The 26,232-nt window shown below is 37.1% G+C and overlaps 1 protein-coding gene and 1 non-coding gene across 2 annotated transcripts in view; one reads left to right on the top strand and one right to left on the bottom strand.

Moving 5' to 3' along the window:
- Positions 1–26,232, top strand: part of TEX11 (testis expressed 11) — a 243,070-nt gene that overhangs the window by 167,318 nt on the left and 49,520 nt on the right. The window contains exons 19-25 of the mRNA XM_070291774.1: positions 3,670–3,755; positions 6,436–6,492; positions 10,214–10,254; positions 11,596–11,682; positions 13,078–13,148; positions 15,264–15,380; positions 21,913–21,985. Of these exons, the coding sequence (XP_070147875.1) occupies positions 3,670–3,755; positions 6,436–6,492; positions 10,214–10,254; positions 11,596–11,682; positions 13,078–13,148; positions 15,264–15,380; positions 21,913–21,985 (532 nt within the window). The remainder of the gene's footprint in view (positions 1–3,669; positions 3,756–6,435; positions 6,493–10,213; positions 10,255–11,595; positions 11,683–13,077; positions 13,149–15,263; positions 15,381–21,912; positions 21,986–26,232) is intronic.
- LOC138931277 (small nucleolar RNA SNORA11) lies at positions 14,654–14,784 on the bottom strand. The gene has a single exon (XR_011446523.1). It is a non-coding gene; the product is annotated as a small nucleolar RNA SNORA11 (small nucleolar RNA).

The following is a 26,232-nucleotide window of genomic DNA, read 5'->3' as shown; positions in this document are numbered from 1 at the left end:
CTCATCAAGAAGATGGCACTGTACGAAGACTTGAAATTGGTAAGGGAGTTAGCCCTGTAGATATATGGGGGAAGTGAAGAGGAACAGTATTCCAGGCAGAGGTAACACCAATTCGAAGCTTATAAGGTAGGTACCAGGAGTAGCAAGGAAGCCAGAATGGCTAGAGTAAATAAAGGGTGGGATTAGTGAGAGATCAAGTCAGAGAGGTAATAGAGAGTCTGGATTATATAGATCCTTTAGACTAGTGAAAGTACTTTGACTTTTACTCTGAATGACATTGGAGTATTTTTAACAGAGTCGTGACATGATGTGACTTTTATTTAACAGAAATACTCTTGGGTGTTATACTGAGAATAGGCCAGAAAAGAAGAGCCAAGGTGGAAGCAAGGATACCTATTAGGAAGTTTTTAAAGTAATCCAGAGAAAAGATTAAGGTGACTCAGATAAGGGAGATAACAATGGAGGTAAATGATAAGAGAATTTGCTGACAGATGAAGGGTATAAGAGAAAGAGACTGGGTCATCAAAAGGAGTTGCCATCAACTGAACTAGGAGAAGCTGCAAATAGAGCAGAGTTGGGAGGACAGTTAGGAGTGCGATTTGGACATGATGCATTTGAGATGTCTGTTGACCATCCAAATGGAGATCCAAGTAGTCAGTTGATAAAGCCCTGGAGTTCTGAAAGAGGTATGGGCTGAAGAGAAAGGTTCCCTAAAGGTTTACTAAGAGTCATTAATATATAGATGATATATAAAGCTATTAGACTGGGGTACCATCACCAAGGAAGTGAGTATAAATGAAATAGAGAAGATGACCAGAGACTGAGCCTGGAGCTCTCAAATATTAATGGTTTGGAGAAAAGCAGAGGAACCAGTAACTGTTCAGAGGAACTGTGGTGTTGGAGAAGACTCTTGAGAATCCCTTGGACTGCAGGTAGATCCAACCAGTCCGTCCTAAAGGAAATCAGTCCTGAATATTCATTGGAAGGACTGATGTTGAAGCTGAAGCTCCAATACTTGGGCCACCTGATGTGAAGAACTGACTAATCTGAAAAGACCCTGATGCTGAGAAAGATTGAAGGCAGGAGAAGGGGACGACAGAGGATGAGATGGTTGGATGGCATCACTGACTCAATGGACATGAGTTTGGGTAAACTCCGGGAGTTGGTGATGGACAGGGAGGCCTGGCATTCTGCAGTCCATGGGTCGCAAAGAGTTGGACACTACTGAGTGACTGAACTGAACTGAGAGGAACCAATAAGGGGTAATTAATGAAAGAGAACAACCCATGAGGTAGGAGAAAACAAGTATGGCATGGTGTCTTAGAAGGCAGCTGTGTTTCAAGGAGGAAAAAGTGATTAACTATGTTGATTGTTGCTGATATGTCAAATACAATGAGGACTGAGAATTGACCATTGGAATTTATAATGTGTTGGTCGTTGGTGAGTTTGACAAGAGCAGTTTTGGTCGAGGTAGGACAAATGCCTGATTACAGTAGGCTCGAGAGAATTGAAGGAAAGAAGTTGTATGCAATAAGTGTAGACAATTCTGTAGAAACGTTTACTACAAAGGGAAGAAAGGAAGTTGGGCAAGAAAAATAAAAGAAGTTGGGTAGTAGTTGGTGAGAGAAGTAGGATAAAGAGGTTTGTTTATTTGCTTGAAATGGGATGGATGAGAATGCTTATATACTGATAGGAATGACCCAGTTAGAGAACAAAAGTTGGCAATGTTACAAAAATGAAAGTTGTTAGACTAATGTCATTAAACAGTAATGGACACAAGTGTATAATTTTAGGGGTTGGCTCTAGGAAGAAAAGCTGGCTTAAAACACAGCATTCCAAAAAAATAAGATCATGGCATCAGTCCCATCACTTCGTGACAAATAGAAGGGGAAAATATGTGACAGATTTTATTTTCTTGGGCTCCAAAGAAACTGTGGACACTAACTGCAGCCATGAAATTAAAAGATACTTTCTCTTTGGAAGAAAAACTATGACAAACCTAGATTGTGTATTAAAAAGCAGAGACATCACTTTTCCAATGAAGGTCTATATAGTCAAAGCTGTAGTTTTTCCAGTAGTCATGTATGGATGTAAGTTAGACCATAAAGAAGGCTGAGTGCCAAAGAATTGATGCTTTTGAACTGTGGTACTGGAGAAGACTCTTGGGAGTCCCTTGGACTGCAAGAAGAACAAACCAGTCAATCAATCCTAAAGGAAATCAACCCTGAATATTCATTGGAAGGACTGATGCTGAACTCCAATACTTTGGCCACCTAATGTGAAGAGCCAGCTGATTGGAAAAGACTGATGCTGGGAAAGATGGAAGGCAAAAGGAGAAGTGGGAGTCAGAGCATGAGTGGTTAGAAACATCACCGACTCAATGGACATGAGTTTGAGCAAACTTGGGGAGATAATGAAGGAAAGGGAAGCCTGGCTTGCTGCAGTCCATGGGGTTGCAAAGAATTGGACATGACTTAGCAACTAAACAACAAGTAGGAAGAAACATGGACAGTTCATTTATGGTAACAGTTGAGAAGGCAGAGTATGTGAGTATGGTTCCTGGTGTGTGAGTAGATGTGGTAGTTAGGAATCTTCCTAACTGCTTCACTTTTCTCAATGAAGTGGGAAACAAGGTCATTACCTGAGAGTAAGAATAGGAGAGGAGGTGTTGGGGACTTGAGAAAAGAAGACAAGATGTCAACTAATCATCCAGAAAATCAGAAAAGTGAATGGCAAGGGTATGTGGTATGCTTGCCTTGTAGCAGTAAGGTCCATTTGATGAAATTTTAAAATAAATAGTTGTACAGGTTTTTATCTGGCTAGTTTCAGCTGCATGTATACAGGCAGAAAAGTGACTAGAAAGTTGAATTTAACCAGGCTTGGGTTTGCTGATATGACTTAGTGATTGAACAATAACAACATAGTTTTGCCAGATGAACACAACAAAGCAAAAGAGGGGCAGGAAAATCAAGAAAGAAGGAAATGGTTATAATGAATCCCCATAGAATTTAAACTAGATATAGAGGAGGACTTCAAAGAGATTAGGAATGGTGAAATGTTAGTAGTGTCAATGTATTGGTGAAGGATCTTAATGCAGTTGAAGGATTGCTGGAGTGATAAAAGGAGTGAATTAGAAAAGTTTGTTGTTTAGTCAAAAAAGAGTTGTATCAAACTCTTGCGACCCCATGGACTGTAGCCCACCAGGTTCCTCTGACCATGGGACTTCCCAGGCAAGAATACTGGAGTGGGATCTTCCTGACCCAGGGATCAATCCTGTGTCTCCTGCATTGGCAGGTGGATTTTTTACCACTGAGCCACTTGGGAAACCCTTATGTGGATTAGGGTGCTGGAAATGAGGGTGATCTCAGAGTCTGGGGTTCTTTTGGTTACTGCTGATAAACAGGAATAAAGAACACAGTAGGATTAGTCCTAGTGGAGTCAAGGCAGTGTTGGCAAGGCTATCAGTATTTGTGGATAGAGAGGAGTGGCTTTTGGCGGCCGATATGAACCTGTTTAGTAAAAATTTTTTCAGTCTTGCAGCAACTTTTTGAGAATACAAAACAGACAAGTTTAGATTTTTTTCTTGTCCTTAATGGGCAGGAATATAGACAGTGTTTTGTAAGTATCATTTTGAAATGTAATTTAACATATCATATTTATCCTTTTTAGAATGGCCAACAAGTTGTAGCAGTAAAAGCTTTGGAAAATTTAGCTAAATATTCGGAAGAGCCGCCACAAGTTCTTACAGCTTTAAAGTAAGTAATCCACATCCTGTGGATGTAAAAGCATTTCCTCTATACATGTTACTCTTTGTCTATATTTTTTGCTGTAATAGTACTAATGGCTTCAGGCTGAAACAATGCCTACAGTACCAAGTGGTTTTTTTTCCCCCTGGCTTTATTGAGATATAACTGACAAATGGTGGTATTTTGTAAGTTTAAGGTATATAACTTGGTGATTTAATACACATTCATATTATGAAATGGTTAGCACAATAAGATTACATCCATCACCTCACAAAACACTACACTGTATATGGTGAGAACGTTTAAGATTTACTCTCTTAGCAACCTTCATGTATATAATACAGCGTGGTCAACTTCAGTCACCATGCTGTACATTAGATCTCTGGGCTGTATTCAGTTTGTAACTGGAAGTTTATATCCTTTGACCAACATCTCTCCATTTTCTCCACCCACAGGCCCTAACAAACATCATTCTACTCTGTTTCTGTGTGTTTGGATTTCTTCCATTTTTTGTTACTTCTTTCTTTTTTTAAAAAAAGATTCCACATATAAGGGAGATAATCCAGTACTTGTCTTTCTTTGTCTGACTTATTTCACTTAGTACGATGCCCTCAAGGTCTGTCCATGTTGTCATAAAAGACAGAACTTTCTTTTATCTAGTTAAATAATATTCCTGTGTGTGTGTGCAAGTACACATACTACATTTTCTTTATTCTTCCATTGATGGACACTTAAGGTTGTCTCCATGTCTTAGCTATTGCAAATAATGCTATAGTGAACATGGAGGTGCAGATATTTCTTCAAGACACTGATTTCCTTTCTTTTAGATACATACCGCAAAGTCGGGTTGGTGAATTGTACAGCAGTTTTATTTTTAATTTCTGAGGAACCTACATGCTCTTTTTCCACAGTGGCTATACCAGCTTGCATTCCTGTCAACAATGCACAAGGGTTTCCTTTTCTCTACAAAACTTATTATCTCTTTTTTTTTTTTCATAATAGCCATTCTAACAGGTGTGAGGTGATATTTCATTGTGGTTTTGACTTGCATTTCCCTGATGATTATAATGTTGAGCATCTTTTCATGTACCTGTTGGCCATTTGGGTGCCTTCTTTGGAAAAATATCTATACAGGGCTTCTGCCCATGTTAAAATAAGATTGTATTTTGCAGTTGAGCTGTAGGAGTTCCTTATATATTTTAGATATTAACCACTTATCAGATATATTATTTGCAGATATTTTCTTCCATTCTATTAGTTGCCTTTTCATTTTTTTGATAGTTTCCTTTGCTATGCAGAAGATTTTTACTGTGATTTAGCCCCACTTACTCATTTTAACTCATTTTTGCTTTTGTTGCTTGTGCTTTCGATATCATATCCAAAAAGTTATTATCAAGGAGTTTTCCCTGTGTTTTCTTCCAGGAGTTTTATGCTTCTACGTTTTTTTTTTTCTGTTTTAAAAATTTATTTGTGTTTTAATTGGTTTTAAGTCTTATATTTAAGTCTTTAATCCATTTTGATCTATGTCTTCTGTGTAGTGAGAGATAAGGGTCCAGTTTCATTCTTTTATGTGTGGATATCAATTTTCTCAGTACCACTTATTGACAAAGATTATATTTCTTCCATTAAGTATTCATGTCTCCCTTGTCAAATATTGGTTGATGATATATAGGTAGGTTTATTTCTGGGCTCTCTATTCTATTCCATTGGTCTATGTGACTATTCTTATTAGCTTTGTAGTGTAGTTTGAAAGCAAGTGTGATGGCTCTAACTTCCTTCTTCTTTTTCAAGCTTGCTTTGGTTGTTCAGGGTCTTTTGTGGTTCTGTGCGAATTTCAGGATTTTTTTTTCCTCTTATTTCTGTGAAAAATGCTATTGGAAATTTGGTAAGAATGCTTAAAGTAAAAAAAAAAATAACTTATCAGTTAAACCTGATCTTTTCTTTATCTCTTCCTATGAAAGAAAATGATTTATCAAAAGGGAACTTTTACATAAAATAATGAGGCTGAGGTAATGGTAACCTCTAATGATGTAACTGAGAATATGCTAGTGGAAAAACTGAAAACCAGAAGGGTTCTGTAGTGATTATCCTGTTGGCCAACTGTACTTGAGTCCACTCCTCTGAAGGGAAATGGAATCACAGATATACTAATATCAGAAGGAGTCTTGAGATAATTGCATATATTTAGTCAGATAAATATCTAAAATCATCCAGGATGATTGATAGTGTTTTTATTTTTAAAGATTTTTAAGGTTTGAAACTTCACAAAATACCTTATTTTGTCCATTTGTCATCATGTTGCCAGATCCCTTCAAAAAGTACTCATCCTAGTTTATATGGAACCCAAAGGCCAGTTCCAGGTTCCTTTATAGAAAGAAAAATATAAAAGACTTGTACACTATGCCTAATGTTCCAGCAGGTGATTTGGGGCAGTGATATAAACTGTGGAACTAGTTAAGAATGTCTAATAAGCAATGCTTTTGTTTTAAAATTATTTTACTAAATTACTCTTCCAAAATTACAAAGTTGGTATGTTTTCATTGCAACCATTAAGACATACAGAGACTTACAAATAAAATAATTAATCTCCTTTTCTCCTCTCTTTTCTTACTTCCATCCCCTGGGGTAATCAAGATTACTAACTTGATTTCTTTCTAAGCATCACTTTTTTAATTACTTTATCATACAGGTGTTTGTTTCGTCTTCTTCTTCCAAGAGTTTCTCAAATGCCAGAATGTGAAAACAAGTAAGTGATAATTCAACAGAAATGATGTATTCACCATTAGAAAAAAAATAGAAAAACTTCCACTAGAAACCTAATATTGAGAAATATATAATATAATGGGTAAGGGCAATATAGACTCTGGGGCTAGTCTTCCTGGATTTATATTTTGGCTCTGCCACTTATTAGATATGTAGCCTGGGCCTCTGTTTCCCCATCTGTAAAATGGGTGTAATAATAATACCTACCCTATGAGGTTACTGTGATGACTTGATGAATAAATAAGTGTAAAACACTTAGAATATTGCCAGACCCTTACCATGCCCTCAGTAACATTAGCTGAGTTCATTATGATATTGCATCTGTTTTTCCCATTATTTATTTATGGCTGTGCTGGGTCCTTATTGCTACTTGCAGGCTTTCTCCAGTTGCAGTGAGCGGGGGCTACTCTCTAATTGTGGTGCGAGGGCTTCTCATTGTGGTGGCTTCTCTTGTTGTGGAGTGCAAACTCTATATTATGGGCTTCAGTAGTTGTGGCTCATGAGCTCTAGAGCACAGGCTCAGTAGTTGTGGCTCATGGGTCTAGTTGCCCTGGGGCATGTGGAATCTCACTAGACCAAGGATCCGACTTATGTCCCCTGCTTTGGCAGGCAGATTCTTAACCACTGGACCATCAGGGAAGTCTGTTTTTCCCTTTCTTAACAGGAGACTTACATATAGATGTATCTCTTACTTTCCCACAGAAACATAAATAACCTGATTGGTTTGTTGATTCTGATTTTCTATCAGCTCAGCTGGGAGTACTCAAATATCTTTCTGCTCACAGTTTCTGTGGCATACAATATCAAGAACTTAACAATTTGTGGAAGAATTAGGTCACCTATTTTTCATTCACAAAATTCATTTACTCCTAATAATTTAAAAGAAAACTATTCAAGATCTTGAGTAGGGATGACTTTCAGAGAAATATCACTCATCTCTATTGTCTCTGCTTGAACAAAAAGTCTATAATAGTGTACCACTACTTCATTTTTGCTTTGTATCTTTGTACCTGGAGGTATAATATTTTTTCAGCTAAATTCATTGGGAACCATCTATAACTGAGGTAATATTATATTGATGACATAACTTTTTTTATAATACAAATTCTACCCCTACATGTATGGTTAAGTTTTGCCTCTTCTTTACATAATCCATTTGAAGGGCACTTAAACTAAAAAAAAAATATTGAGATAATTGGAATTTGAATAATGATCAAATATTTGATGATATTAAGAAATTATTGGAATTTCCCTGGTGGTATGTGGCTAAGACTCCACACTCCTAATGCAGGGGTCCTGGTTTGATCACTGGTCAGAAAACTAAATCCCACATGCCACAACTAAAAGATCCCACATGCTACAACTAAGACCCAGCACAGCCAAATAAATAATTTTTAAAATTTTAAAAAATTATTATCTTTAAGGCATATAATGGTAATATAGTTATGATTTTTAAAGAATCCTTTTATCTTATAGACACACCCTAAAATATTTATGGATGAAATTATGTGATGTCTGGAATTTGCTTCAAAATAATATAGCTAGGTGGAGGTATCATTGAAATAAGATTGATGATGAGTTAATAATTATTGAAGCTAAGCCATGGATACCTGGGGGTTCTTTCATCTGTTAACACATGTAAACTTCTTTGAAATTTTCAACAATGAAAAGATAAAGAATAAAATAGGAAACTCAGAGACTAAACCTTGATAGCTAATAGAACATAAAAGCTCCTTGAAGGCTAAAAAGGGCTATTTATATTTATCTTTGTATCTCTGAAATCTAGGACAGTATCAGATACATAATAGTCACTCAATTTGTTTAAATGACTAAATATCAGTTCTTTATAAGAAGAGCTTATATTGGACTTACAGGGTACTTCATACTCCATGTAATTGCAATGCAGTCAGATCCCACTCATTAAAACTAATTAGAAGATAGGGAAAAAGAAAGGTATCTTGTTTAAATTAAGGACAAACTTAAATTACAGAATATTTAAAAAATATGCCTTTATTGTTTTCATGTAAATACAGTAATAAAGAACTCCTAAAAAATAAAGAACATCTACTAGCAATGTTTTAGAGGTCAGGACCTGATTTAACAAATAGATTAGACTAATTTAGGGGAAAAAAGACCTAATTCAGTGGAAAGAGAGAATTGAGTTCTAGGTTCAGATTTTTGCTAACTTCTGGTTTACTTTAGACAATAACAACTTATTTGACTTCTCTAAGGTTTATTTTCTTCACTTATTAAATAAAAGATGAACTGGAAAATTTTTAAAATTCTATTCTCTTCTAAAAATTTTTTTAGTATGAATTTATTTATTTTAATTGGAGGCTAATTGCTTTACAGTCTTATGGTTTTAAATTACAGTATCTACTTAAGTATTAACAATTTGTGTGCTAAAACTTTTTAAAACAGTTTGTCTCTTAAATAGACTGTTCATTCCTTTCCATATCCTCATTCTTACTTGTACTATTTATTTACATTAATGACCCCTCATAGATTATTTTATATAGTCACTGAATTAAATGGTAAAGAAGTCAACTTTAGCTCAGCTTAAATTCAGATTAATGAAATTTATGTTAGGAGCTGCTTTATATAAAGTAGATGTCTATTGTTTATCATTTAGAAGGCGGCTAGTTTTCCTGAAGCACAGTCTGCATTGTATAATATTAGACATTCTCCTGATAAGACTAGTCTTACAGTATATTCTACCCTACTTAGTATAAACTTTTTTAGTTGAGTTAGCTAATACTTCCATATTTAATCCTTTGTTTAAACATAATGGGATGTTTTTCTCTGTTAAAATTTATGTACCCCACCTAAGGAAACTTAGGGCTTCCCTGGTGGCTCAGATGGTAAAGAATCCGCCTGCAGTGCGGGAGACCTGGGTTTGCTCTCTGGGTTGGGAAGATCCTCTGGAGGAGGGCATGGCAATCCATTCCAGTATTCTTGCCTGGAGAATCCCCATGGACAGAGGAGCCTGGCAGACCACAGTCGCAAAGACCATGGGATTGCAGAGTCAGACACAAACGAGCGACTAAGCATAGCATACAAGGAAGCTTAACAAAGGGTCAAAAGGCTTGAATGGTAGTAGTCTTGACATCGTCATTGCATGACCTTAGACAAATCATCCCCAATTTCCAGATCTGTTTTCTCATCTATAAAATTAAGGTTATGGATAAGTGATTTTTGAACTATATTCCTTAGAAACCTGAAAATTCTGTGCCACTGCCTCAGGGACCAGGAACTGAGGCTCTAGGCCTCTGCCCACGAATGGTTCAACCAGAGCAGCTACACTTCTGCCTATTCTTGTATATTAGAGTTTTATAAAATTTTATCTAAAACACAGGTTCTGGTTTCCCCTTTTCAAAAAAAAGTTGAAAATCACAGAGAGCAGTACCTGCTCTCAAATTTTATGACCCTGTAATGTAAAACTTTATCAGTCATTGAAATCCTTTGCTTAAGAATAGGTGTAGAGGGGGAAGAGAGAAAAAAATCTGAGGACATTGGGGCTGAGGAACAGTATCCTATAATGGGGAAAAACGGTGTAAAATGATAGATTGGCACCTTGAGCAACAAAATTCACAATTTTGCATTTTCTTTGAGAAGCTCTCAGGTACAAACAGAGTCTCTTTTTGATACTTTTCTGTAGTAAAGCTTTGGAACAGCAGGAAAATACTCTTTTCTTTACTTTTTAGAAAGAAAGAAATGGATAGACTTTTGGCTTACTTCAATAGAGGTAAATATATCCTTGATTATTTTCACTCATTCATCTTGCCTCTGTCCTCTATTAATATATAAATTCTCCAAGTATATTGAGCACACTGTCTCAGGCTTCATGTTTGAGTTAAGCTTCATGTTTTTACTAACATTTGTCACAGCGATATACCTAGTTTCTTTATTCACAAGCAGAGAAAAGTTTGCTGTCACTAGCATTCATCTCCAAATGTGATTTCAGCTCTGTTTTTATTACAGTTTTTAAAAAGACATTTCTGTTTTTTCCTTCCTCCCTCCCTACCTGCCTTCTATCTCTGTTGCCACTTGATTCTAACCTAGAAAATGAGCAGGTAAAAAAGGATCAAAACAAAAATACTCTGAGCCCCACTAATTTTTATGATCTCTGTATCAAATTCAGATTGTTTACTCTGTTATTTTGAGGCTGTCCATCGATCTATCTGGACTTCCCTGGTGGCTCAGACAGTAAAGCGTCTGTCTACAATGCGGGAGACCCCAGGTTCGATCCCTGAGTTGGGAAAATCCCCTGGAGAAGGAAATGGCAATCCACTCCAGGACTATTGCCTGAAAAATCCCATGGACAGAGGAGCCTGGTAGGCTACAGTCCACGGGGTCACAAAGAGTCGGACACAACTGAGCGACTTCACTATAGTCACTATTGATCTATCCAAGTCAGTGTTATCTCTGTATACCAATAATTCCTGCCTGCCCACTTCATTCAGCTAACTTAAATACACCAAAAACTCCATATCTGAGAAATTCTATCTCATTTATTGCAGTCATTCACTTTTGTACTTCAAATATCTGTTAACAGGTTGTTAAATGTAACAAAGCAGTTTAGAAACCACAGCTTAAGAGGAATGTTTACTGTTGGCATTCTTCTCTCTCAGAAGGGTACAAGAGTATGTAATAAATGTTTTCTGATGATCACAACAGATTTTGGTTCTTTACTTTGCTTGCTGTAGGAGTTCAGTAAGTAAATACTATGCCAACCTCTCAGTACTCTTCCAATCCTCAATCTCCATTTCAGTATTTTAAATGATTATTTCTATTCTTTTTTTCCTTACACATAAATCATATCTTTCTACCTCAGGTGGTGAATGATTGCTCTAATTAAAAATCTCTCCAAAGATATGTTTGTTCTCTAGAGTTTGAATTAACAGTTTATAAGAGCTTGGTAATGCTTTTTGTCATTTTAATTATTTTGGTATGTACTCATGTACACACACTGAAAAAGAACTTTCTAAATCCAGGCTCATGTCTGACTGTTTTTAAAGCAGGATTAACAACTTTGTTAGAGTATAAAGTAAAAGGCCTCAATATCAGATTTTCCTGTTTGATGCAGCACTCCTGAACCTTACTCAGTTATTTGAAGGAGAAGCTTGGACTTTAGCCTCTAAGATTAACGAAGCTCATTGGTTTCGAAAAACAGGTAAAAGGAAATTCTGTGGCTAAGCGAAACATTGTGGGGTGATAGAATCAGACAGATTCAAATTCTGGCTCTTAAATTTATAGCTATGGGTATAAGGATAACTTGCTTAATCTCAGTTTTACTATTTAATCTCAGTTTCACTATAAAAAATGGGGAACCTGGGACATACCATGTACTCAACTGTTAGTTTTCTTCATTTCCTATTGAAATGAATCTAAGAATAAAATAATGAATTAGAGCTGCAGGTCTCCAAGGTTATGTTCCTAAACTTGGTCTAGAATGCCCAATTTATCTCTAAATGTGAATCATGAAAAATAAACTACATGCAACAATATGAATGAATCTCACAAAAATTATGTTGAGCAAAAGAAGCCAGATGTTACATATATACTGCATGAATCCATTTATATATAGTAAGAAACAAAAAGCCAGCAAACTAATTTACAGTGTTACAACTCAGGATAGTGGTTACCTTTGAAGGGAGTAGTACTTGAAGAGAGTAGGTGGGATTGCTTCTGGGTTTCTGGTAATGATAAAGATTTTTGATCTGGATTGGTTACATGGATATTATATACTTTATGAAAATTCATCAAGTTATACAGTTATGAGTTATGTAATTAACTTTATGTAGATTCTATTTATAAAATTTACGCTCCAGTGATAAGTAAGCAAGAGCAATTAAGCATCATTGTTATAAGGTTAACTGGTTCTTCATGAACCTTTTTCTGCTTTATGGGGTTTACTGGGTCTCTAGGAGAAAAGGGAATAAATACAGCAATCTGGCTTCTGGGAAACTTATGTGTATAATGGAAAATAGAAAACATTTAAATTATAGAAAAATTTAATGACTTTGATGCTTTAGAAGTTTGAAAAGTTATTTCTTGATACTTGTTTTACTGAATTTTAATTTTGATTTTTCAAGATAAAAATCATGCTGAATGTTGCCTGATGGGGATGTCCACAGCTCTATGAAAGATGTGAATCTTTCCATCAGTTTTCCTGAACGTTTGAGTCTAATATGCCTGTTTTTTGCTGAATTTTGACTTTCTTTCACCAACTGAAGTTGGTGAACTCTTCAATGTGATCGTCATTTTTTAGATGGATTTGTGTCAACTAAGAATTTATTGTATATCCCTGATTTTTAAAAAACTCAACATTATTGCCACTAGTTATTGTCCTAGAATTAAAGATTAGAACTAATAGAAGTCTCTAAGTTTACCTGGAAAAAATTTCTCTAAAAACCTAAAGTTAGCTTTTTTTAACCCTTGAGAAACCCTACATTAGTATGTTAATATTAAGGATGTGGAGATTATAAATCTGTGGAGATTATAATGGTACAGATTAAACAGTGAATTTTCATAATTATGTTATTTCATGTGATCATGTTTCATTCAGCTTGGAACTTGGCTGTGCAATGTGAGAAAGATCCACTGTCAATGAGAGAGTTTTTTGTACTTTCTTACAAGGTAAGTCTCTTCTAACAAGTATCTCATGTTTGAACCACAACGAGGATATGACCACTATGGCCATAGTCAAGGACTAAGTATAGAGTGAGGTTGGCTTTTAATCTAGGAACTCTTAATATACGTTTAAGCAGGAATGACCTAAGGAGAATTTGATCCCTAGAGGATATAATATGAGAACATGAGGTAGATCGCCCCATACCACAGTATCACAAACAACCATCCTGGAGTGTAAAGTTCTACCATAAGAGACTTACTCTTTTATCTTTGAAGGAATTTCAGTCTCTCAAAGTCCTATATAAAAATCTAACTATTTTTAGAAGGAAATACTCTAAGAAGTTGTAAATTGCCAAAACATTAGGAACAGTTCTGGATATAAGTCTATAGGAATATAGAATAGGTATCTGGGGACAACAGGAGGTTAAAAGGATGCTGAGAAGTTTAGATCTGCTTTATAACTTTTCTGAGAGTAAGCTCTATGTGTAAGGATTTGAGTTTGTTTTACAATTATAAACATTTAAAAATAGTCATTAGCCTGCAAGGTAGAGGTTAAATGACAGACAAAGGAACAAGCATTGATGAGAGGATGAAAGGGGAAGTGGTAAAGAATATCCTTCATACACATTCAGGAGTATGAAATCTGTTATGTTGAGATAGATTAAATGTTTTAGAACTGGAAAAAACTATATAGGTAATCTAGCACAACTCCTTCACCTTATATATGAGTTGCCTGAGATGTAGAGATTGGGTATCTTGAAATGCTATTTAGTCAAATGATGGTGATGATTATGATCACTAAATATTTGGGGAGAATAAGAAATAATGTTTGAAAATTTAAGTATAATTGCCATTTTAATGAGGTAAAATAAATCAGTTTTAGTTTTGACATTTGTGATAGCACCAGTAGAATTCCATGTTAGAATCCTAAGTAGCCTAGAATTTTATTGTACAATGCTGGGAGGTTATTTTTTGAGGTTAATTTGTGCTTTTATTTGCTAGCATAATTTGGCTAGAGTGGCCTACAAACTTTGTTGATCTTGTGTGTAATATGTATACACACATGAAAGGGAAACAAAAGTTTTGCCAAAAATGTCTACCCTCAGTTCACCATAGGGTTCACTTTAATAAGTGAGAGTAGTGTTGCATATTCTGTGGGTTTAGACAAAAGTACAGTGATATATATCCATCATTATAATGTGATATACAATATTTCACTGCTCATAAAACTTCTGTACCCTGTGTATTCATCTCCCCTCTCCCCCCAAACTCCTGGCAACTGTTGATCTTTAGATCATCTTTTCCAGAATGGCATGCAGTTGCAATCTATTTTTTCCTTTTTTTTTCCTTGGAAAGAGAGGTTCAAAGTCTTTATAAGACTATCCATGGCCCACTCGTGTATGCACCTCACCAACTCTAGGTGGCAAACTTCTCTATTAAATACTGTAGGTTTTCTTCCAGTATTGAGCCCCACTGGTCCTACCAGCAACCATATCGAGCTACAGAAGGACATGTGTTTGGGTATTTGTTCATAGAAAGGCCACAAGTTTTGTGCCCCTTGTCACAATGAACCCAGATTCCTGTTGGGTGTGTTATAAACAGAGGAGCCATTTCTTCAGGCCCCCTACTCTAAGCACACCCCATGGGAGTTTTTTTCTAAAGCTAGAGTACAAGGTTTAATGATGAAGTTATCCTAATGCCTGTCAAGATTTGACATTGTCTCTTTCAGCCATGAACAATATAGGTACTAATTTCAGCTCTATTCAATGCAAAGGGAAAATCTATTTGCCAGGGGAAAAATCACGTGGAAATTACAACATAAGCCAAGAAGTAAATCACTAGATAAAGATACAGGGCCAAATGACAGTACTTGTCACTGGGAAAGACAGGAAAATTGTGAAGAAATACTTTTTAATCTCTCAAAAAGTGCTAAAAAATGAAAGTAATACAAAATTAAAACCATAAATCAGTGTTATAGCCGATATCATTGTTAAGGTGAGATGTGGTTTTCCAGCTGAATTTTGTCATTCAGACAGGATGTTGCTGATTTTCATTCTGATTGTTTGTGTTCACCTGGCAGAATTCTCCCTATTCATTGATGTTCTGGTTATTTCTTATCAGCTGTCCCAGTTTTGTCCTTCTGATCAAGTAATTCTGATTGCACAGAAAACATGTTTACTCATGGCAGCTGCAATTGATCTAGACCAAGGGAGAAAAGCTTCAACAGCTTTTGAACAGGTAATGTGCAACCTTCAAAGAAAATGCAAGCATTCAGTGTGCTGTTTGGTATGTTTGCCTTCCTTCATGTAATTCTTTTTGATTCTCTTTTTAGAATCTTTTCCTCCATTCTGGCAATATCTTGATTTCAAAGATGTATAATTCCTTTCTAAGGAAAGGTCATATTTGGCTTAGCCTCTTCTTTTAAAATGCCCCTTGCCATGGTCCACTCTTTGTGAATATGCTTTTAAATATTCTTCATCTTCATCATCTCCCTGTGATCACAAGTGATCCATAGGTTGTTCTACTTCTGTTTCCTTTCACACATTCTCTAAGGAAACACATTTACTTCCACAGCATTTTTTTTCCATTTGGCTGTGTTGGGTCTTAGCTGCAACATACAGGATCTTTCATTGAGGTGCATGGACTCTCTGGGTGTGGCATGCACTTCAGTAGTTGTGGCACACAGACTTAGTTGCTCTTCATCATGTGGGATCTCAGTTCCCCAACGAGGGATCAAACCACATCCCCTGCATTGCAGGGCAAATTCTTAACCACTGGACCACCAGGGAAGTTCCACTTCCACAGTTTTGTTAGCCATCTGGAATTATTTAGCTGACTTGTTTGTTGTCACAAACTGGTTCCAAATTGGGAAAGGAGTACATCAGGCTATATATTGTCACCCTGATATTTCATTTATATGCAGAGTATATCATGTGAAATGCTGGGCTGGATGAAGCACAAGCTAGAATCAAGATTGCCAGGAGAAATATCAGTAACCTCAGCTGCCTGCAGTGAGGGAGATCTGGGTTCGATCCCTGGGTTGGGAAAATCCCCTGAAGAAGGAAATGTCAACCCGCTCCAGTACTCTTGCCTGGAAAATTCCATGGGCAGAGGAGCCTGGTAGGCTACAGTCCATGGGATTGCAAAGAGTCACACAGGACTGAGCAACTTAACTTCACATACGCAGATGACACCACCCTTTAGGCAGAAAGTGAAGAACTAAACAGCCTCTTGTGAAAAAGTTGGCTTATAACTCAACATTCAAAAAACTAAGATCATGGCATCCAGTCCCATCACTTCATGGCAAATAGATAGGGAAGCAATGGAAACAGTGACAGACTTTATTTTCTTGGGCTCCAAAATCACTGCAGATGGTGACTGTGGTATGGCAAAACCAATACAGTATTGTAAAGTAAAATAAAGTAAAATTTAAAAAAAAAAAAAAAGACGCTTGCTTCTTGGAAGAAAAGCTATGATCAACCTAGACAGCATTTTAAAAAGCAGAGACATTACTTTGCCAACAAAGGTCCGTCTAGTCAAAGCTATGGATTTTCCAGTAGTCATGTATGGATGTGACAGTTGGACTATAAAGAAAGCTGAGCACCAAAGAATTGATGCTTTTGAACTGTGGTGTTGGAGAAAACTCTTTTGAGAGTCCCTTGGACAGCAAGGAGATCCCACCAGTCAATCCTAAAGGAAATCAGTGCTGAATATCCATTGGAAGGACTGATGCGGAAGCTGAAACTCCAATACTTTGGCCATCTGATGCAAAGAACTGACTCATTTGAAAAGACCCTGATGCTGGGAAAGATTGAAAGCAGGAGGAGAAGAGGACGAGAGGATGAGATGGTTGGATGGCATCACCGACTCGGTGCACATGGGTTTGGGCAGGCTTGGGGAGTTGGTGATGGACAGGGAAGCCTGGCATGATGCACTCCATGGGGTCACAAAGAGTCTGCTGCTGCTGCTGAGTCGCTTTAGTCATGTCCGACTCTATGCGACCCCATAGATAGGAGCCCACCAGGCTCCCTCGTCCCTGGGATTCTCCAGGCAAGAACACTGGAGTGGGTTGCCATTTCCTTCTCCAATGCATGAAAGTGAAAAGTGAAAGCGAAGCTGCTCAGTCGTGTCCGACTCACAGCAATCCCAGGGACTGCAGCCTACCAGGCTCCTCTGTCCATGAGATTTTCCAAGCAAGAGTACTGGAGTGGGTTGCCATTGCCTTCTCCACACAGAGTCAGACATGACTAACTGAACTGAACTGTTTATTGTCACTCAATTGCATTTGTTTTCTTTGACCCACATTCTTGAATATTTTATCATTCAGTTCAGTTCAGTCACTCAGTCATGTCTGACTCTGTGATCCCATGGACTGCAACATGCCAGGCTTCCCAGCAAGCAGGGTGACAATATACAGCCTTGACGTACTCCTTTTCCTGTTTGGAACTAGTCTGTTGTTCCATGTCCAGTTCTAACTGTTGCTTCCTGACCTGCATACAGGTTTCTCAAGAGGGAGGTCAGGTGGTCTGGAATTTCCATCTCTTTCGGAATATTCCACAGTTTATTGTGATCCACATTAACTCAGTTTTTTTTTTCTTTTAAAAAAAATTTTTAATCTTTTAAATTTTATTTTATTTTATTTTTTTTTTACTTTACAACACTGCACTGGTTTTGCCATGCATTGACATGAATCCACCACAGGTGTACATGAGTACCCAACCCTGAACCCCCCTCCCACCACCCTCCCCATATCATCTCTCTGGGTCATCCCAGTGCACCAGCCCCAAGCATCCTGTATCCTGTATCGAACCTAGACTAGCGATTCGTTTCTTACATGATAGTATACATGTTTCAATGCCATTCTCCCAAATCATCCCACCCTCTCCCTCTCCCACAGAGTCCAAAAGTCTGTTCTTTACATCTGTGTCTCTTTTGCTGTCTCGCATACAGGGTTATCATTACCATCTTTCTAAATTCCATATATATGCGTTAGTATACTGTATTGGTGTTTTTCTTTCTGGCTTACTTCACTCTGTATAATCGGCTCCAGTTTCATCCACCTCATTAGAACTGAAACTCAGTTTTAACAACAAGAAAACAAAATATCTACTTTTGCCTGAATCCCACTCTCAGCTTAAACCTTACATCTTTTAAGGAGATAGCAACATCAATATCTCACTCTCTCATATACCAGAGTATTCACTGATTTGTCTTTAGTTCTTTCCTTCCTTCTCTCAAGCTAGGAAAGTTGTCACCAAATTGGACTTCTAGCATGTTTGTATGATTTTAACTTCTGGATCTCTCTGGTTTTTTTCTCTTAAAAGTGAAAGTGAAGTCGCTCAGTCGTGTCTGACTCTTTGCGACCCCTTGGACTGTAGCCCACCAGGGTCCTCCATCCATGGGGTTCTCCAGGCAAGAATACTGGAGTGGGTTGCCATTTCCTTCTCCATGGGATCTTCCCAACCCAGGAATCGAACCCATGTCTCCCGGATTGCAGGCAGATGCTTTAACCTCTGAGCCACCAGGGAAGCATTTCCCATACTTGCCAGCTTCTTTTATTTCCAATTTGTACAAAATCCTTCTTGCTGCTTATTCTGTTCCTTCTGTTAATATGTTCTTTTATATGATTCTTCACATCTGAAACAAGCTATCAGTAGATCTCTGCCAACATATTTTCTTTCCTTTCTTTTCCATTATTGAGTTCAACTCAAAAAAACATGTGAGTACCAAGCACTCTGCTAGTTACTAGAGATAAAGAATATAAAGTCCTTGTCCTGAGTAGTAAAGGGACCACTTTTTAGAAACTTTTCCATACTAAAAGAAGATAAATCTACAAGCCTCAGAGCAAAACCAAAATAACCATTTTGCTTCTTTATAAGTAAGGGTGTTGTCAAACTGAAATTCATTCCGAACAAACTGAAATGACAGGGTTTGGAGCAGAAAAAGGCTTATTACAAGGGCCATGCAAGAAGAATGAGTGTTTCGTGCTCAGAAGACCTGAACTCCCCAGTGGGTTTCAGGGAAGTTTTTATAGGCAACATTTGGGGAGGTGGCACTGCAGAGTGTGTAGCTCTTCTCTGATTGGCTGGTGGTGAGATAATAGAATGGTCATCATCTCAGTCTGATATCAGCCTTCTGGTTCCAACCAGTTGGGGTCCACATGCTTGTCCTCAGCCTAAGGTTATCATCCTCCACCTGGATAGAGGCCTTAATTCCTGTAGAAGAACTAATCTTGTTCCACTGTGGACAGAGTACATACTTTGTCTGACTTCACGTTATTTTAAATGTATTTGAAGTTTGTGTTGTGGTCTAACATATGGTCTGTCCTGGATAAAGTGCCATGTGTGCTTGAGAAAGAATGTACTTTGTTCTTGGGTTGATGAAAATGGTCCATGTATATCTTTTAGGTATAAAAATAAACTTTACATAGTTTTACACAGTATTTTAAAATAAGAAAAGAAAGAAGAAATATATTATCAGTACACTTTGTTTTTTCATTTGTATTCAAATTGCTATTGGTGTCACAGCCTGAAGAGCTTCTCTTAGCATTTTTATAAATGGTTCTGCTAGCAAAAAGATGCAACTTTTTTTTAATCTGGGAACTTCTTTGTTTTTCTTTCAGTTCTGAGAGATAATTTTGCTGGGTATTAGATTCTTGGTTGCCTGTTTTCTTTCATCACATTGAATATGTTATCCCACTGCCTAATCAATATTCTACATTTCCTAACATTGTCATCTTGCCTTCCTTTTTTAAGTGTGGTTTTCTTTAATTGTTTTAACATATTTGAAACAGCTGCTTTGAAACCTGTGTCTGCTAATTTCCAATATTGGACCTTTCAAAAGTCAGTTCCTCTTGCTTACTTTATTCCTGTGTATGGGTCATACTTTCTTGTTTCTTTGCATATTTTATAATTCTTTGTTGAAAACTGAACATTTTGCATAGTATTTTGGAACATCTTTGGGTACTGATTCCCCCTCTCTGGTACTTGTTAATATGTGCTTGTTTGTTTGATTAGTGACTTGTCTGGGCTAGTTCAGTGCAGTCTTATTTCTGCAGCTGTATAGTAGTATAGAGCTTCTAATGTTATTCCTCAGAGATCACAGTCTTTGCCTTTGCAGTCACCATGACCCCTCCCCTGGAAAGGAATGAAAGTAGTTTTAGCAGGGTTATTTTTTAGTATCTCTTTTCATGATCACCCTGTTAAGCTTCTGAGTGGTCTTCTATTGGTATCATACACAGGTGTAAGTCTTTATGAATTACTAGGTGACTGGTGTGTGTGTGTGTGCGCACGCACGCGTGTGTGTACGTGCACATGCACACACACGCGCATTTGAAAATACTCTGGTATAAATTGCTCCACAATCTGATCCAATTAACGTAAGGCCCCTTTGAAGGGGTAAGTAATCCTAGCTTTCTTTTCCCCTTAGTTATCTCTGTAAACTTGTATTCTGCTGTTTGGCTTGTCATTATCACTGAGTTACCAGCTTCCTCTTAAGCGCCCACACCAAAATCTTCACTATTTTTATAGTGTCTTTAGACTTGAACTTTCCCAAGCTCTATTTCAATAAATGTCAGTCAGTCTCCTTAGGGTGACTACAGAGCTCACTCTTCTAATGACCTTCCTCTCCTCCTGAGCAGAAACTCTATACACTGCTTTGGAGCTAGAGGCAGGGACCATGACCCATTTGTATCAGAATGACAATACAGCTCTGTAAGTCAGGAGCTAGCAAAAGTCATAGTCCCTAACATTCTTAACTTGCCTCTTTGAGCATGGAAACCCTCTTATAAGGAAGCTGAGGTGAGGGCAGTTGTGACCCAGTATTTTCAACTGCAGTGCTTGGGGGGACTGGGTAGAAGAAAAGAGTGCCAGGCTTCTTAATTGTGCTTGTTTATAATAGAACTTGGGCTTCCCTGGTAGCTCAGCTGGTAAAGAATCTGACTCCAATGCAGGAGACCCTGGTTCAATTCCTGGGTCAGAAAGTTCCCCTGGGGAAGGGATAGGCTATTCATTGTAGTATTCTTGCCTGGAGAGTCCCCATAACAGAGGAGCCTGGCAGGCAACTAAGCACAGCACATATTCACGCAATACAGATCTTGGGGAGGGGAATGAGAAGTCCTGGCAACATGCCCCTTATGGTCATCCCTAGCCTGGAAGCTGAGGGTATAGTGAGCCTTATCTTCTTGGTTATACCCACCTAAAGTGCTCTTACATCATACTGAACTGGGGAGGGGAGTTGGCCAGATCATGGCTCAACGGCTACAGGTACTCACTGTTCTTACTGAGACTTTAGTAGATTTCCTGGAATAGATGTTTCCCCATTGGCTATTAATATATGCCCTTAGGGCAATTTTCTGAGACTTTACATGATCATGTTTTAGCATTTTCACCAGTTATGGTAATTTTGCTGGGGAAGAGGATCCATAGATCTTCTCATATCACCATTTTAGAAGCAATTTTCTTCTGTCCTAGATTATTAAAATTGATGATACTCAAGATTTTCTGTTTAATCCTCAATTTCCTATAAGTTAAGTGATTGTGCTATGCATCTTAAACAGTGCTGTTATGTCAATTGTACCTCAGTAAAACTAGGGGGAGAAAAGGAAAGAGAAAAAAATAGAGGCTAATATTTATATATAAATCCAGAAATACTCAGTTTATACTTCCATTTTTCTAGTTTAATTTTTTATTGCTTTTAATGATATGATTTTTATTTGCTTAAAGTTTTGTTTGGTTGAGACTAATTTTCTCATCACTTTCTTACCAAACAGACCTGCTTCCTAAATCGTGCACTTGATCTGATCTGTAAATGCAGAGACATCTGGAATCTCCTGAAAACAACAGGTACAGTGGGACTGGGAGTATGGTAACATGGTTATAAAGGGTGTTTCAGATCTGAATAACCTAGTCTTTTATCAGCAGAAATTTGTGCCACTAAAATACTTGATAACCAGCCAAATGATCCTTTAAGAACTAGCTTTTCTCCACTCTATGTTTGTATTTTGTATTTTAAATCTTTGACACACTACTTAGAGTAAGAATATTTTTTTAATATTTATTTATTTACTTGGCTGTGCCGAGTCTTAGTTGCAGCATGCAGGATCTTCAGTTGTGGCATGTGAGATCTAGTTCCCTGACAAGAGATCAAACCTGGGCCCCAGCATCGGGAGCAAAGAGTCTTAGCCGCTGGACCACCAGGGGACGTCCCAAGAATATATTTTATCTTCATTTTCATTGTAGTATTGAGTATAAAAATAGTACCATCATTGTTCAATATGACTTTATTGCTCTTAGGTCACTGGATTTGATATCTAATTTAAACAAATTTTGACTTTGACTAAATGTAGGGTACAGAATCTTCCAAACCACAATGATAATATCAGATACTGTTAACATTATGTAATGAAATAATCTGTGTAGTAGTAAACCATTTGAAGCTATATAGTAGCTTGCTATGGTTTCCTAATTAAGGATGGTATTATCATATAGACTATTTTATTGTGTCCATCTATTCTTGTTTTAGTTAGAATTTTTTAAAAATCTATACGTACTTAATTGAATTTCATGCCTTTTTTTATTAATTAATTTATTTACTTTGGCTATGCTGGATCTTTATTGCTGTGCATGGGCTTTCTCTAGTTGTGATGAGTGGAGGCTACTCTTTGTTACAGTACACAGGCTCTTGTTTCAGTGGCTTCTCTTGATGTGGAGCACAGGCTGTAGGTGTGCAAATTTCAGTTGTTGCAAGCAACACATAGGTTCAGTAGTTGTAGTATGTGGGCTTTAGGGTGCATGGGCTTCAGCACTCAGGCTCAATAGTTGCTGCCCATGGGCTCTAGAGCTCAGGCTCAGTAGTTGTGGGGCACAGGCTTAACTGCTCTGTGGCATTTGGAATCTTCCTGGACCAGGTATCAAACTTGTATCCTCTACATAGGCAGGTGGATTCTAATCCACTGTGCCACCAGGGAAGTCCCAAATTGCATGCCTTTTAAGCTTCTCTAGAGATCATCACATGGTTTTTCTCTTTTGAAGTATTAATATATTAAATTATAATACTAATACATCTCTTGAAATTAAGTCATCATTGGATTTCTGGAATAATCCATTTGGTCATGGTGTATTATTATTTTAAAAAATGGTGAATTTGATTTACTTATATTTAAAAATTATTGGGCTGTCATTTTAGTGTATATTCATGATACCTTTGATGAATGTTTATATCAAACTATAGGAATTATAAGAAAGAACATAAACATATTAAATTTAATTCACCTATCTCAATCTATGGCAGGCATTTAGAAGAATAAAAACAATAAAAAGAAAAGAGAGAAAATACCTAAACAACATACTCAATATGGAAGATTTAATAGAAATATACCAGATAGCCTGAAAATATACATTATACTCCAGTACTCCTGCCTGGAAAATCCCATGAACGGAGGAGCCCTGGTAGGCTGCAGTCCGTGGGGTCGCTAAGAGACACGACTGAGCAACTTCACTTTCATTTTTCACTTTCATGCCTTGGAGAAGGAAATGGCAACCCACTCCAGTGTTCTTGGCTGGAAAATCCCAGGGACGGTGGATCCTGGTGGGCTGCTGTCTATGGGGTTGCACAGAGTCGGACATGACTGAAGTGACTTGGCAGCGGCAGCAGCATCCTGATAATATAAAACTCATTTTCTTTTCATGTGCCGTTTGAACATTTACAGAATTGATCACAAGAAAAACCTGAATGAAAAAAAAACCTGAATAAATTCTAAAACATAAAAATAAAACAAATAGCATTATCTGACCACAATGCTTCACAATGCAATAAAACTAGAAATTAATAATGGAATTAGGAAACAGAATCCTTTACCACTTGGACATTTTAAAAAACGAAACTAACTATGGAATATCTGGGCTTCCCTCCTGGCTCAGTGGTAAAGACTCTGCCTGCCAATGCAGGAGACTTGGATTTGATCCCTGTATCAGGAAGATCCCCTGGAGAAGGAAATGGCAACCCCACTCCAGTATTCTTGCCTGGAAAATTCCATGGATAGAGGAGCCTGCCAGGCTACAGTCCACTGAGTTGCAAAAGAGTTGGACTTGGCTTAGCGACTAAACAACAGCAGCAGCAATATGAAATATCTAGAAAATGATACTTAGAATACCTCATAACAGAATCTAAATTACTAAAGTCGTGCTCAGAGTGAAATTCATACGTTTAGTGCCTTTTATTTAAAAAGTATATCAGAATGCTAGCTGTCTACTGAAAATGTTTTTTCACTCTAGGAACACAGCTAGATTCTCTTTATATAGCTATATCTATCTATGTCATTAGAGACTTGCAAATTTAAACAATAAGATACTACTACACACTTATTAGAATGACAAAAATTCAGAACACTGACAACACCAAATGCTGGTGAATATGTGAAACAACAGGAATTCTCTCTCATTCATTGCTGACAGGAATGCAACATGGTATAGCCACTTTGAAGGACAGCTTGGCAGTTTTTTACAAAACTAAACATACTCTTGCTATACAATCCAGCAGCAGTGCTCCCTGTTATTTATGCAAATAAACTGAAAACTTATGTCCATGAAAAGACCTGAACATGGATGTTTATAGCAACTTCAGTCACAATTGCTAAAACTTGGAAGCGACCAAGATATCATTCATTAGGTGAATAGTCAAATAAACTGTGGAATGTCCTAACAATGAAATATTGTTCTGAACTAAGAGGAAATGAGCTATTAAACTATTACTAAGTGAAAGAAGCCAGTCTGAAAAGGCCACATACTATATGATTCCAACTATGTAACATTACAAAAAAGACAAAACTATGAAGACAATAAAAAGATCTTTGGTTGTCAGCATGAATTGAGGAAGGAGAAATAAATAGATAAAACACAGGAAACTTTTAGGGCAGTGAAACTATTCTGTATGATACTACAGTGGTATATACATGTTATTATACATTTGTCAAAATCCATAGAATATACAATGCCAAGAGTGAATACTAATGTAACATGGAATTTGGGTAAAAATGATGTGTCAATGTAGATTCACTGATTGTAACAAATGTACCACTATGGTGCAGGATGTCAGTAGTGGAGGACGTGGTGTGCAGTGGGGGATAGGGTATATATGGGAATGCTCTATACTTTCCACTCAATTTTGCTGTGAACCTAAAACTGTTTAAAAGAATGGCTATTATTGAAAAGACAAGGGAGATGCGGAGAAAAGGGAATTCTTTTGCACTGTTGATGGGAATGTAAATTGGTACAGCCACTATGGAAAACAATATACACGTTCCTCAAAAAAGCACAAATAGAGCAACCATCTCCAAAAACCCCAGTACTAAGTATATACCTAAAGGAAATGAAATCACTGTTGCAAAGAGGTATCTGCATCCCCTTGTTCATATCTCACAGTAGTCAAGACATGGAAATAGTCTAAGACTGAGTGAATAAAGAAAATATGACATACATATATATGTATGTATATATATGTATATGTATGCACACACACAGTTAACTACTTGGCCTTATAAAAGAAAAATCTTGCCATTTGTATCAACATGGATGAATACCTGGAGGACATTATGCTGAGTGAAATAAGACAGAAAAACACAAATACTATATGACCTAACTTATATGTGGAATCTTAAAAAAAAAAATCTCATAGAAACAGAGAGTAGATTGTTGGTTGCCAGGAGCAGGGGCATGGGGAAACATGTGATGGTGGTCACAGGGTACAAACTTCTAGATATAGGATGAATAAGTTTTGAGAAACCTAATGTACACTACCGTGACTGTAGTTAACAATACTGAATTGTATACTTGAAAGTTGCCAAGAGAGTAAATCTTAAATGTTCTCACCCCACACACACACAAACACAAATGGCAACTATATGAAGTAATGGATATGTTAACTAGCCTTATTTTGGTAATCATTTCACAGTATATACATGTATAAAATCATGACATTGTACACCTTAAATATACATAATGTTATATGTCAAATACATCTCAATGAAGCTGGAAAAAATCCAGCAATATATGAAAAGAATTATATGCCAAAGAAGACCACTAGGTCTCCAAGG

The sequence above is a fragment of the Ovis canadensis genome, chromosome X (genome assembly GCF_042477335.2).
Source record: "Ovis canadensis isolate MfBH-ARS-UI-01 breed Bighorn chromosome X, ARS-UI_OviCan_v2, whole genome shotgun sequence".
NCBI lineage: Eukaryota > Metazoa > Chordata > Mammalia > Artiodactyla > Bovidae > Ovis > Ovis canadensis.
The sequence above is the reverse complement of the archived record's forward strand: the minus strand, read 5'-3'. Positions and strand labels throughout refer to the sequence as shown.